The 15,263-nt window shown below is 40.8% G+C and overlaps 1 protein-coding gene across 3 annotated transcripts in view; it reads left to right on the forward strand.

Moving 5' to 3' along the window:
* The window catches only part of hydin (HYDIN axonemal central pair apparatus protein), a 67,404-nt gene that overhangs the window by 39,301 nt on the left and 12,840 nt on the right, over window positions 1-15,263 (forward strand). For all 3 annotated transcript variants that reach the window (XM_058076250.1, XM_058076252.1, XM_058076251.1), the window contains exons 64-79: window positions 37-269; window positions 345-493; window positions 2,048-2,243; window positions 3,582-3,690; window positions 3,874-4,113; window positions 6,991-7,133; window positions 7,589-7,795; window positions 7,872-8,032; window positions 8,117-8,211; window positions 9,386-9,605; window positions 9,895-10,095; window positions 10,383-10,509; window positions 12,349-12,514; window positions 12,607-12,754; window positions 12,840-13,047; window positions 14,320-14,541. In XM_058076250.1, coding sequence (XP_057932233.1) covers window positions 37-269; window positions 345-493; window positions 2,048-2,243; window positions 3,582-3,690; window positions 3,874-4,113; window positions 6,991-7,133; window positions 7,589-7,795; window positions 7,872-8,032; window positions 8,117-8,211; window positions 9,386-9,605; window positions 9,895-10,095; window positions 10,383-10,509; window positions 12,349-12,514; window positions 12,607-12,754; window positions 12,840-13,047; window positions 14,320-14,541 — 2,825 coding nt within the window. The remainder of the gene's footprint in view (window positions 1-36; window positions 270-344; window positions 494-2,047; window positions 2,244-3,581; window positions 3,691-3,873; window positions 4,114-6,990; window positions 7,134-7,588; window positions 7,796-7,871; window positions 8,033-8,116; window positions 8,212-9,385; window positions 9,606-9,894; window positions 10,096-10,382; window positions 10,510-12,348; window positions 12,515-12,606; window positions 12,755-12,839; window positions 13,048-14,319; window positions 14,542-15,263) is intronic.

Genomic DNA, 15,263 nt, shown 5'->3' on the forward strand with positions numbered 1-15,263 from the left:
TTTGATCGTTATTGACAACTTTTCTTTGTTCCCCAGGCATTGTGTTAGACATGGCATCCATCTTTGAGGAGCATTATTTGTGTAAAAGCAGCAGTCAGATCTCCACCGAACAGTTTGTCAACGCTGAACGAATTTATATCTTGGAAGAGAACAAGTTTGTTTTCAACAAAATTCTTGTGGGGCAAACTGCTCAGGCTCGCTTCAAACTCACCAACAACAGCAAAGTACCTTACACACTCAATTTGGGCATCAGATATGTTGGCATTAAGGTAAAAATTATTTTGGATTTTGGACTTCTTCATCATCGTATCCTAATTGAAGATATAATTCTACTTTTTTTCCAGATGTCGAGCAACGCGGACATTTTTGAACTGTCATCTCCAACGCTGTTCGTTCCCAGCCAATCCCACGCGTTCGCTGTTGTGAACTTCACACCACATACAATGCATCTCTACAATGCTGTGTTTGAAGCCACATTTGACAAAAACAGCAGGTATGATTCAATATAGTGTGATGTTTTTTGGCATCCTTTTAACCCTTTAAGCGGCAAAGTCGCAAAATCGCCACTAGCAACATTGCTAACTTTAATAAGCTATTTCAGCAAATACGGTTCCAATAGTATTTAATGCAAATATTAAGGCAGGAGGGGACGTCGTGAGTTGTCAAAACACTGCTAATGTTGAGGGGTATAGCAGGAATTTAAAATCCGTTCATATCCATGGGATCAAATCAAATCAACTTTATTTGTATAGCACTTTTCCTGCAAAGACATGCAACACAAAGTGCTTTACAGAATTAAAACAATTACCACAATTAAAAGGAAAAAGCACTGCTAATTGATAGATAAGACCCGAGAATACTCGACCTGGATGAATGATAATCTTCATTCATTCATTTATTTTCTACCGCTTTTCCTCACAAGGGTCACGGGGGTGCTGGAGCCTATCCCAGCTGTCTTCGGGCGAGAGGTGGGGTACACCCTGGACTGGTCGCCAGCCAATCACAGAGCACATATAGACAAACAACCATTCACACTCACATTCATACCTATGGACAATTTGGAGTCGCCAATTAACCTAGCATGTTTTTGGAATGTGGGAGGAAACCGGAGTAACCGGAAAAAACCCACGCATGCACGGGGAGAACATGCAAACTCCACACAGAGATGGCCGAGGGTGGAATTGAACCCTGGTCTCCTAGCTGTGAGGTCTGCACGCTAACCACTCGACCTCCATGCAGCCCCAATGATAATTTTCACAGGCATAATAGATAGTTAGTTTCTATTTGTGTATTAACAGCGATTTATAATAGCTGTTGAGTTAGCAGTGCTGTTCGAGATGCCACTGTAAGTGACAGGAGATGAAGTGACAAGTGGATGAATGATGGAAGTAGATTTACTCATATCATAAACTTTTGGTCATTCCGTTGATTTTTCAAATTTACAGTATGCTATAATAATCTATAATCATTTTCAAGTAATATCAAACCTGAAAAAAAAACTCTGCCGTCTAAAGGGTTAACTGTTTGAAATGGATAGTTTGGATTTTTTATTTTTTTTACATGAAGTTGTATGACATCCCCATCAGTAGTGCATCAACTATGACTTACCCACCAACTTCGTCCGTGAGCTGAGTGCTGGTTGGATTTTGGTGTTGAGGAACACAGTTCTGGTTTGTTGTTGGAGCCACTTAAGTAAAGAGTGTGTCTTCTCAAAACAATATGCGTTCAAAAGAGTTACGCGCTGTTGCCTGTCCATTGTTGTTTATGTGTTCCACAGCCGATGAAGACTCTCCCGTCTCAGCAGTCTTCAACTTTGCATGTAAACACTTTGGATCACATACACAGCAATGCATATGCGCATAGTGATCACTGAAATCTGACCAGAATTTGTCTTACGGGACAAGTAAGGGGGGGCGGGTAAGTCACAATTGATGCACTACACTCCCAATGGAGATTTCAAACGACTTCAAGTAAAAAAAAAAAAAATCTGAACTCCCTTTTTAAGTGACATATTAATATTGATTATTGAATTCTCTCTTTGGTAAAGAATGACAACAAACTTAAAGTCCAAGGTCCTGGAGTTTGACCTCATGGGTGAAGGCTGTCTGCCAGTCCTGTCTATTGTCCGTCCGACACTGTTAAATAGCGAATCAAATCCAGTGTTGCGCTTCAGGCGGACGTTGGTAGGACGTGCGGATACCCTTCCCTTGGTGCTGCTAAATGATGGCAACGTGCCAGCTCAGGTGAGGATAATACAAAGTTTCTTGATTATGAGTACACACAAAAATATTGTATACTGATTTTATGCAGTAACACATCCACAAAAGGAAAATCTACTTAAGTCAGTTTGTATTGACTTTCTATGTTGAAGTAGAGAGAGAGGACGTAACTTGAGGCTGAGTTTGATACGCACACTTCTCAAGGTGGACTCTATAAACCGCAAATTGTGTGAATATGTGCATAGGTCTGAATATTATTGTCTGTATGCACATTTGCAGACTTTTAATCAGATGTAGATGAGGCCCCAGGTCAAAACACAATGAAACCACCCGGAATCCTAGAGTACGTATGTGGTAGTAGTAATGTCGTGGTATTTGCTTAAAAATCAACAGGTATAGTTGGTCAACTCCAAATTTGTTCAAGTCCTTCTTACCTTCAGGTGTGCCCAAACTACAGTTATTGGTTTCATATCGGTCTTGAGAAGCGGAAAGTTATTGGTATCGGTTTGAAATAGAATCAATACTTCCAATCATTATTCATTCATTCATTCATTTTCTACTGCTTATCCTCACTGGGGGTGCTGGAGCCTATCCCAGCCAATCACAGGGCACATATAGACAAACAAGTTGCCAATTAACCTAGCATGTTTTTGGAATGTGAGAGGAACACATTGTGAGAATGTGTGTGGCGGGGTACACCCTGGACTGGTGGCCAGCCAATCACAGGGCACATATAGACAAACAACCATTCACACTCACATTCATACCTATGGACAATTTGGATGTGGGAGGAAACCGGAGTACCTGGAGAAAACCCACACATGCACGGGGAGAACATGCAAACTCCACACAGAGATGGCCGAGGGTGGAATTGAACACTGGACTCCTCGCTGTGAGGCCTGTGTGCTAACCACTCGACCGCCGTGCAGCCTCCAATCATTCATTCGTTCATTCATTTTCTACAGCTTTTCCTCACAAGGGTCGCGGGGGGTGCTGGAGCTTATCCCAGCTGTCTTCGGACGAGAGACGGTGTACACCCTGGACTGGTTGCCAGCCAATCACAGGGCACATACTATAGACAAACAACCATTCACACTCACATTCATACCTATGGACAATTTGGAGTCGCTAATTAACCTAGCATGTTTTTGGAATGTGGGAGGAAACCGGAGTACCCGGAGAAATCCCACGCATGCACGGGGGAGAACATGCAAACTCCACACAGAGATGACTGAGGGTGGAATTGAACCCTGGTCTCTTAGCTGTGAGGTCTGCACGCTAGCCTCCAATCATTATTGATGTCATTATTAAGCCAAACTGAAAAGCCTCCATATACACTTTCCCAATTTGTGATATTTGAAGGTCCAGATTGAGATGACGGATAAACACAATGTGTTAACTGTGAGACCAGCTCCTGATAACAGTAGCGGTGCTATCCACTTCTCCCAATTGGAGGACACAACAGATTCAGGTAAAACCATTTTTCTTCTGCATTATAATTTGGTTCAAATCAGCAAAAGTTGCTATAGACTTACTGTAGTTCCTATTCAAGACTGTCTCAACTAATTATTGCTACTACTCGGTATTTAATCTGTCCTTATTGACTTATTGACACTGTTTACATCAGTCTTGATTCAGATGTTCCCTCCAACAGAGCTCCAGTTAGTACACAGAGCGAGCCTAAGACTGGGTGTTACTCAGCGGGTGGCATTGGAGGTCACCTTCTCCTCTGACGAACCATTGAGTATGGAGGAACAGATTTTACTGCGAGTGGAGGGCAACCAGTACAGCAACGCAATTGTACAAGTATCTGGAGAGACTTACCAAGATATCATCACTCTGGACAACATCAGCAGGCCGCTTCTGGAATGTGATAAGAACCATGATGTGGAAGGTAAGCCAAGGGAAACGAAGAGTGGGTCCAAAATAATAATATAATAAGTAATAAGTAATATTTCCAATCAAAATAGTCAATTAAAGTTTTGGCAGTGCTATTCGCTTGCTACGCATGTGCCTCCATGTTTATGGCTTGGTGATTGAGCATAAAGGAAGAACATTGAATGCGGACGTAACGTGTCGTCCATTTGAGACGAAGATTTGAAGAGTCTTGAACCAGTCATGATGTGCTATATATATATATATATATATATATATATATATATATATATATATATATATATATATATATATATATATATATATATATATATATATATATACAGTGAAGAAAATAAGTATTTGAACACCCTGCTATTTTGCTATTTCTCCCACTTAGAAATCATGGAGGGGTCTGAAATTTTCATCGTAGGTGCAAGTCCACTGTGAGAGAGATAAACTAAAAAGAAAAATCCAGAAATCACAATGCATGATTTTTTTAACAATTTATTTGTGTGATACAGCTGCTAATAAGTATTTGACCACCTGAGAAAATGAATGTTAATATTTGGTACAGTAGCCTTTGTTTGCTATTACAGAGGTCAAACGTTTCCTGTAGTTTTTCACCAGGTTTGCACACACTGCAGGAGGGATCTTGGCCCACTCCTCCACACAGATCTTCTCTAGATCAGTCAGGTTTCTGGGCTGTCACTGAGAAACACGGAGTTTGAGCTCCCTCCAAAGATTTTCGATTGGGTTCAGGTCTGGAGACTGGCTGGGCCATGCTAGAACCTTGATATGCTTCTTACGGAGCCACTCCTTGGTTTTCCTGGCTGTGTGCTTCGGGTCGTTGTCGTGTTGGAAGACCCAGCCACGACCCATCTTCAATGCTCTGACAGAGGGAAGGAGGTTGTTCCCCAAAATCTCACAATACACGGCCCCAGTCATCCTCTCTTTAATGCAGTGCACTCGTCCTGTCCCATGTGCAGAAAAACACCCCCAAAGCATGATGCTACCACCCCCATGCTTCACAGTAGGGATGGTGTTCTTCGGATTGTACTCTTCATTCTTCTTCCTCCAAACACGCTTATTGGAATTATGACCAAAAAGTTCTATTTTGGTCTCATCTGACCATAAAACTTTCTCCCATGACTCCTCTGTATCATCCAAATGGTCATATGCAAACTTAAGACGGGCCTTGACATGTGCTGGTTTAAGCAGGGGAACCTTTCGTGCCATGCATGATTTCACATCATGACGTCTTAGTGTATTACCTACAGTAACCTTGGAAACGGTGGTCCCAGCTCTTTTCAGGTCATTGACCAAGTCCTGTCGTGTAGTTCTGGGCTGATTCCTCACCTTTCTTAGAATCATTGAGACCCCACGAGGTGATATCTTGCATGGGGCTCCACTCCGATTGAGATTGACCGTCATGTTTAGCTTCTTCCATTTTCTAATGATAGCTCCAACAGTGGACCTTTTTTCACCAAGCTGCTTGGTAATTGCTCCGTAGCCCTTTCCAGCCTTGTGGAGGTGTACAATTTTGTCTCTGGTGTCTTTGGACAGCTCTTTGGTCTTCGCCATGTTACAAGTTAAAGTCTTACTGATTGTATGGGGTGGACAGGTGTCTTTATGCAGCTAACGACCTCAAACAGGTGCATCTGATTCAGGATGATACATGGAGTGCAGGTGGACTTCTAATGGGCAGACTAACAGGTCTTTCAGGGTCAGAATTCTAGATGATACACAGGTGTTCAAATACTTATTTGCAGCTGTATCACACAAATAAATTGTTAAAAAATCATGCATTGTGATTTCTGGATTTTTCTTTTTAGTTTATCTCTCTCACAGTGGACATGCACCTACGATGAAAATTTCAGACCCCTCCATGATTTCTAAGTGGGAGAAATAGCAAAATAGCAGGGTGTTCAAATACTTATTTTCTTCACTGTATATATATATATATATATATATAATCACTATATTGACAGTTACTATGGTAACGTAAAAAATAACACAAAAATAACATTTAAAAAAAACTTAAACTATGTCAGGAAAGCAGGAAGTGAACAAATCTAACAGTTACTGATTGTAAAAGTACCAGATGGAGGGGTAGGATTTAATAAGCTTTGCTTCTTCCTACTCCTTTTGGACATGTGGAACTGTGAACTGATTATGTGATGCATTCAATGGTAATCTGATGCATGTTTAAATGAAATAAAACAATTACAAATGAGTGGTTTACTACGGAACCCAGAGAGGAAATGGAGAAAAGAAAATTGATGGTTGTAAAAAAAGTTATACTAAGTTTTCAGATCGGTGATGGTTATTAAGCTAATTTTTTTTAAATAAATTGCTAACATTCGAATGCTAACATTTGAGTACTGGTACTCGGAAGGAAGCACTAGGTGCAGTAGTCCTATAAATAAATAGTCGTACCAGAAACTCAACAAATGTGCTGTTCTAAATTTACATTTCCAATGCAAACATCCCGTCTGAACACGGAAGTGTTGTTGCAGGGATGGCAAAGGATTAAACACTGTCATTTCCTGTGAGATATTTCTTTTTTGAGGATTTATTGTTAGCTTACTGAAGTGTGAGAAAAGACATCTCTGTCATAGCTCAATGAACACTGGCACCCAAACTGTGTTTCTTCCGCCCTTCCTCATGCTCATCCAACCAATGCATTCCAAAATGTGAATTTTCCCTATTTGGGTGTTGAAAATATATTGAAGCATTATGAAGATCTCCCATGTGTTACAAATATTTATATTTTTTGTTTTTATCATTGTTTGTGAGTACTTACCTTAATAAAGCACACATGTTGAGTGTTTCATCACGACCAGTCATTTTTGATTTATTTGTGGCAAATACAAAATGTTTTATGTTTCCACAGATAATTACGAATTGCTCAATTTTGGGGACTGCGATGTAGATTGTCCTGTACAGAAGAGTTTCACCATGACCAACCACAGCAGCAGTGAAGTGGTGAGGTTTGAGTGGCCCTTTGATGATCCCAATGTCATCATTTCCCCACAGGTAAGAAGTGTCAAAAGCTGTCAAATGATTTAATCAGTTTTTAACTAATCATGATTAATCACCTTTAATATATATATATATATATATATATATATATATATATATATATAGCATTCCCTACATTAAATACAGCTAAAAGGGGTATATTTCAGACACAGTTGCTAAAGGTGATTAATCATTAATCAGTATATATATATTACTGATTATATATATATAATCAGTATATATATATATATATATATATATATATATATATATATATATATATATATATATATATATATATATATATATATATATATATATATATATATATATATATATATATATATATATATATATATATATATATATATATATATATATATATATATATATATATATATATGTGTGTGTGTGTGTGTGTGTGTGTGTGTGTGTGTGTGTGTATCATGCACTGTATATCGTGCCTACAGGTGGGACACCTCCATGCCGGATGCTCTAAAGAAGTGACCGCCGTCTTCTGCTCCAAAGTACCAGTGACACTCGCAAAACAGCTCATGACATGCAAGCTTTGTCAGGTGACGTTCCAGCAGCCACTGGATCAAGTTCCTGACTGGGATAACCAAAAGAAGACATTGCAGGCTTCACGGACGCAGACACAACAAACGGCAAAGAATAAAGTATGTCGTATTGACATGTATGATCCAAAGCAAAGTATTGATGTACATACATATGTACCTTTTTGTTTACTTTCAGATGATCAAATCATATGATGAACCCTGCTGCTCTGTAGTCAAAGGCTCAGAATGGGAATTGGGTTTGCTTATCAGTGCAGTTTGTGACTTTGTCAATTTCAGCAGTAACACAGAAACCATTAAGTTTAAAGACACGTTGGCTTACAAAACCAGCACTGAAAAGTAAGTCAGGCTTTTTTTCTGTTGTTTCATTGCAAATTCACACCAATCCACATTTTACGACATAACTATTTCTCATGCGTGCAGTGTGCAAATAAGTAATGTCGGCATTGTGAAACTGGAATTTTCCTGGCAAATCTCGATGGATCCCAGCAACAGCTCAGATGAGCAAAGCCAAGAAGGTAACATTCATTTATTATTTTCACTTGATGTTAACTTAACATGTAAGTTGCATCATTTTTGGGGCATTTGTGGGACATTCTTGCCGCTTCCTGGATCACCAATTTTCCTTTTAGCGCCCTTTCCAGCCTCACATTAAATTCATCATCTAATCATACTTTTATGATTCGAATTGGAGCCATTGCTCGTTGGCCATATTTTTCTGTGCTGGACTGTCCGTGTTGTTCGCAGTACAGAAAATGTGGGCTGCACGTACACATGGCAGAGGGGTTGCAAAATAATTACAAACACAGCAACACAATGGGTGCATAAAAACAGACAATACACTACCAACGTATAATGCAGAATATTAATCCATTATGAATATTAATCATGTGCTTTCCAGCCTTTTTTTTTTTTTTACAAAAATTATACAGGGCGACACGGCGGTCGAGAGGTTAGCGCGCAGACCTCACAGCTAGGAGACCAGGGTTCAATTCCACCCTCGTCCATCTCTGTGTGGAGTTTGCATGTTCTCCCCGTGCCTGCGTGGGTTTTCTCCGGGTACTCCGGTTTCCTCCCACATTCCAAAAACATGCTAGGTTACTTAGCGACTCCAAATTGTCCATAGGTATGAATGTGAGTGTGAATGGTTGTTTGTCTATATGTGCCCTGTGATTGGCTGGCCACCAGTCCAGGGTGTACCCCGCCTCTTGCCCGAAGACAGCTGTGATAGGCTCCAGCACCCCCGCGATGAAAAAATTGAAACAATATTACCTACTTCTGGCAAATGAGATGTGTTTTCATTCATTCATTTTCTACTGCGTTTCCTCACGAGGGTGCTGGAGCCTACCCCAGCTGTCTTCGGGCGAGAGGCGGGGTACACCCTGGACTGGTCACCAGCCAATCACAGGGCACATATAGACAAACAATCATTCACACTCACATTCATACCTATGGACAATTTGGAGTCGGCAATTAACCTAGCATGTTTTTGGAATGTGGGAGGGAAAACCCACGCATGCAAACATGCAAACGAGGGTGGGATTGAACCCTGGTCTCCTAGCTGTGAGGTCTGCGTGCTAACCACTCGACTGCCGTGCCGCCTGAGATGTGTTTTCTGTGTAAAAAAAACACCTTATGAATATCCAAGTATCCACTATATATATTAATGTGAACTTTGCCTTGGAGTTACAGATGAGACCCTCTCTCTTGAACCAAGTAACACGTCCTCAACGGCCTTTACTGAAGAAAAGCCAGACAGCAGTCTGGCCAACGAGATGCCTGATTGCATGCAGAAGCCTCCTTTCAGTGTGGAGCCCAGTTTTGGATCCATTTTGCCTGGTGCTACTCAGAGCTTCTGCATTCACTTTTCACCGTTGGAGGCAGGCCTGTTCAAGGGCATATTGCTCTGCAGGTAATTTGGCATCTAATAAAAAAGTCAAAAAGGGTATTTTATACTGTTATTAGGGACAGACGTGTATATCCGTTGAAATTTGTCGTGATTCCACCTAAAATGAGGGTTTAGTGTTGTTGCTTTATCGTGATTGCCATATAGGAGGTACATGGCATATTTGACATTGTGTTTATTTCGACAGTTGACTGCGTACCTGAAGGAAAAATAAATGTATCTCTCTACGAAAATGGTACTGTAAAACATTTCAAATTGACAATTATTTGTGTTTATTCACATATTTATTTTCCAGTATTCCCAATTTGGAAGAGGAAAGTGATCCACCATGTATCTCAATTTGTGGCAACAGCATCCTACCATATTATCACTTTGACCTTGAGGATTCAGACTACATAAGTGCTCACCGCCGCAACTCCGCATTCCGGAATTATTTAAACCCGAACATAAGAGTGATAGAATTCATCACCATTGGTCTCTCTACACCGACAATACGGTAAGGTAAAAAGTACCATATCGAGTAGTTGACTTAAAGACATTGAATTTGGCTCATATGTTTGGACTCTTAGGAAAAACAATCAGACTGCACTTTCGCAATAACAAAAAAAAAACAGACTGTGTACATATATTTATACTGTTTATTCTGTAAATTTTGGATTTCCATTTTTTCAATAGATGTGTCTGCACCAACTTCACCAAAACAAATTCCTAGTATGTGTTTGATCATACCATTTCTGATTCTGATTCTGATTCTGATGTGTGTTTTGCATGTTCCTTGTGCAGATCTTTTACTGTTTTGAATCCAACCAGTGAACCCTACTCATATGAGTGGCGATGTGAGGACACTGGTACCAGTCTGTTTACTTGCATAACCCCATGTGGAACTGTTCTGCCTGGAGAGAAGTCAAAGGTAATCAAATCACAACGCAAGTCACTAAACTGCTATTATTGCTATTTTTGGAGTATCTTACAAATTGTGATACACGCCTCATATTTCAGGAGTCAGCACACGACTCAATGGACAGCTTGTATAAATATACTATCCACTAACAATTACTCAAAGAGTACAAATACACTGTCATATTGATGGTAAAATACAGTGGTGGTAGTGTCATGGGGCTGCATGAGTGCTACCAGGCACTGGGCAGCTGTGGTTAATTGAGTGAGAAATTACTGTAATTGCTGCCCTGTGATTGGCTGGCGACCAGCCCAGGGTGTACCCCGCCTCTCGCCTGAATACAGCTGGGATAGGCTCCAGCACCCCCGCGACCCTTGTGAGGAAAAGCGGTAGAAAATGAATGAATGAATGAATTACTGTAATTGCAATACATGTGTTGTACATCATAGTATGATCCCCTCTTTTGGAAATTGTGCTGCATGACAGTTTTCTAATGGGGTCATGACCTCAAACGAGCATGTAGCTAAAGGTCAAGGTGATGTACGGCCAAGTATGTTTCCAGACCTGAACCCAGTTAAGCACCAAGAGGAAACTGGAAGAGCATGAGGTGTCTTACAACAATTTCAGCAACAACCTGTGCAGCTCTGGTCAATTCCATGCCCATGTAGTTTAAGGCAGTACTAGATAACAATGGCGCTCACACAAAATTTTGGACAGGTTCCCTGTGAGGTGTATTCATTTTTGTTGCCAGCTGTTTATACAATGATTTTCCAATACATAACCCAAAATCTTTACTACTATATCGTACAAGCACACCTATAGTGTTTCCAGTGTTTTGACTAAGTATTCACACTGTTGTTGAATCTGATTTGTTAGATTTAGTCCATAGACTGTACTCTATAGTACAACTAAAGGGGATCACTGCTAATAAACCGTTCTCATTTATGACTTTTTCCACTTCAAAGAAAAAGCCTAAACCAGTCGAACGGTAGGTGTGCAACAACAGTACCAACAGTACCAACAGTATTTATTTAGTACCACAGAAAGCAAAACTAAGACATTCTATGTAAAAAATTTATCCTGAGCAGCAGCCGTGGGCACCCCCGTGCATTCAGAATGGTACGATCTTGATCATATGACATTTTTATACGATTCGCCAAGAGGGTGATGGTCAAATCAGACTCCTCGAAAATCGAATCGTCGCATAGACACCTCTAGGTACTACAACATCTCTTGGTACTATGGTAATGATAATGGTAATGGTAATGGTTTTATTTGTCTGTATGTGCCCTGTGATTGGCTGGCGACCAGTCCAGGGTGTACCCCCGCTTCTTGCCCAAAGACAGCTGGGATAGGCTCCAGCACCCCCACGACCCTCGTGAGGATAAGCGGTAGAAAATGAATGAATTAATGAATTAATGAACATGCATCAGATTACAATTGAATGCATCACATAATCAGTTCACAGTTCCACATGTCCAAAAGGAGTAGGAAGAAGCAAAGCTTATTAAATCCTACCCCTCCATCTGGTACTTTTACAATCAGTGACTGTTACATTTGTTCACTTCCTGCTTTCCTAATGCAGTTAATTTTTTTTTTTGTTTTTTTTTTGGTCACATACCGAAGTAGGAGGTGATATGAGCATCCAATGACATAATGGGTACCATAGTAACTGTCAATATAGTGATATATATAGCACATCATGACTGGGTCAAGACTACCTTATTAAATATCATGTTATTAATTTCTGTTTCCATTTTTTCCTGCCTTTGTCATAATGATTGGAGCTCAGTATCTCTTGCTTTCAGGAAGGATCTACACGGCATAACTTATTGTATTTTTTGTAAATAGGTGTGCTTTAAATATGTGGCTGAGCAGGTGGATGACGTGGAGTCATACTGGAGCTTTGTGATCGAGACTCTGTCACTGTCTATTCCTTTCCTATGCGTGGGCATTATGAGGGAACCGCTTCTCTACTTTGACAAGTCTCACATTGACTTTGGAGAACAACTTGTTGGTACGTCAGATACACAGTCTGCGTTGCAGTATTTGTATATTATATAATAAAGTGTTTTGCGTATCACCACATTGTTTCTATGGTATCTGCAGGCGATACTGTGTCACAAAGCGTGGATCTAGTGAATGGCGAGGAGGAACCCTTTCACTTCACTGTTGTGCAGCCATCATTACTCTGTGATGACCAGCAATCCAGACTCATTTTGCAGCCCTCGAGTGGCACAGTGGCAGCCAAAGACAGGTGAATTACTGTGAATTGAACTGATTTGATTTTAAAAATACGTACATTAAATAAATCCATTTTACAAGTGAGATATTTGGTGCAGGCTGCCGTTGTCAGTGTCCTTCAGTCCTTGTCGAGAAGGCTGCGTGAGCTTCAGGTTAACCCTGAAGGTGAAGAGGAAGTCACAGCCACTTATTCTTCCTTGTAAGGCGGCTTGTGTTATAATGACTGCTTCTGTTCAAGTGGAAAATTCAGATGGTGGCCTCAGAGAGCTCAGTACTGACGTTTTAGAAACTTTAGACTTTGGAAAGGTAAGCATTTGTTTGCATTGACACACATCATTATCACATCCTACAGTATTAATTGGCCCTGTACCCTAGAAAGCGCCCATGAATGATACGGGAAAAGGCCGAAATGATACTGTGTCAAAGCCCAGGGCAGTGATACTGATAAAATATAGAGTTTAACCATGTCCAGTATCAGCCCCCCGTAGCTGTCCACTCAGAGCGTGCTGCTCTGGTATCGTGGCCGTGAAACAACCAATCAGAGAGTGCCTAGTGCTTCTCCAGTCACCAAAAAACCCAAACTTGATTAATGGAACTTTAATTGTCAGACATTGATAAAACTGTTGATAAAATATTATTGTTGAAATATTTTTGCAATTATTGTGTTTACACTGTTTAGATATAATACATGTAATAAACTGAACATTTTCTGGAAACAAAATGGTCTTTTGATTAAATAGTACGTGATAATAAGCTCATGATTAAATAGTATGTGATAATAAGATCATCACATGGTTTGTCTGGTATCAGGCCCGGTATCATGCCCCCAAGTGTTAGTATCAGCCCGAGACCGAAGGTGCCAGTATCGGTCTCATCGGTCTACATGTGATAACCTATAATTATAACCTATATTTATAGGTTATCACATGGTTTGTCTGGTATCAGGCCAGGTATCATGCCCCCAAGTGTCAGTATCACGGGCACGATACCAGAGCAGCGCGCTCTGAGTGGACAGCTATGGGGGCTGATACTGGACATGGTTAAACTCTATATTTTATCAGTATCACTGCCCTGGGCTTTGACACAGTATCATTTCGGCCTTTTTTCCCGTATCATTCATGGTCGGTTTCTAGGGTACAGGGCCAATTAATACTGTAGTATGTGATAAAAGTAGGGATCGACCGATATGTTTTTTTTGGGGGGCTGATGCCGATACCGATTTTTTTCCATCACCCTCAGCCGATGGCCGATTTTGCTTTGGGCCGATATTTGTGGCCGATACTCAAATTTACATGAAAAAATTACCATGATAAATATTCCAAGTCTCATGTTTAAACAAATATTTATTGAAATATAAACACTGAACACAGTAGAATTCAGCTTTCTTAAACACAAAGCTGCCCCGGCGGATGCCTGACTGTAAATCATGCGGTGGAAAAATACATCGGCGAACCCATGCACGTATCGGCCGAAAACATGTAAATATCGGGTCGATCCTTACATAAAAGATGTATATGAAATTGTAACCATACACTGAAAAGCACTTAAAAGACATTGACCTGTGTCTGTCCGCTATAGGTGGGCATTTCAGAGCAAGCTACCTTTAATATCCTGGTATCCAATACCGGGAAATACAATATGGATGTGAACTTTGAGCTGGAAGGACCGAGTGAGCTGCTTCAAACCCTCGTAACAAATCCCAAAAATGCTATGATAGCTGTCGGGGAGCAGCTGCAGTCTTCAGTCTTCTTTTCTCCGCAGAACACTTGCACCCTCAAAGATGTCAGACTGACTATCAAGGTAAAACACAACCTGTCAGACAATTGCTCAGTCAGCAAGTGTCTTAGGTTACTGTTTTATAGAACATTTCAGTTTACTTAAGAGAGAACTTCATATCAACCCCCGTGGACCCTGCGGTCCTCCGACACTGGCCTTTTAACAATACCAAAACCCAGAACGAAAACCCACAGTGAGGCAGCATTTAGCCACTATAGCCCCCACTTGTGGAACAGCCTGCCGGAGAGCCTCAGGACTGCGGAGACTGTTGATATTTTTTTTAAAAAAAGATGAAAGACACACCTTTTTAATCAGGCTTTTAACTAATATTTTTAAACTTTTCTTATGTTTTTATCTTTTTAGTCCTATTTTATGCTTTTAGTCTTTAGCTTTTAACTCCAGTGTTTCCTCAGTGGGGGTCCTCCACACTGGGGGCTGTGTCGGGTCTGCTGAGGTGGTGCCATCCCTGGGGTCCCTTCGACCCGGCCGGCTGGGGGTTCCTCTTTTTAATGTGGGGGTCCGCCCGTCTGTCGGAGTCGGGGGGTGTGGACACTCCCAGTGTGGACGGCCCCAAAGGTGGCATTTCCTTGATCCTCAGTGCCATGCCATGTCTCCCTACTATGTGTGATTGTGTGTGGGTGTGTGTGTGTGTGTGTCTAGTATGGAGGGTTGGAGGGAGGGGCTTTCTTTTGTTTCTTCGTTTTTCCTTTTTAATTGTGGTAATTTTTTTTAATTCTGTAAAGCAC

This window comes from Doryrhamphus excisus, chromosome 6 (genome assembly GCF_030265055.1).
Source record: "Doryrhamphus excisus isolate RoL2022-K1 chromosome 6, RoL_Dexc_1.0, whole genome shotgun sequence".
Classification (NCBI taxonomy): Eukaryota; Metazoa; Chordata; class Actinopteri; order Syngnathiformes; family Syngnathidae; genus Doryrhamphus; species Doryrhamphus excisus.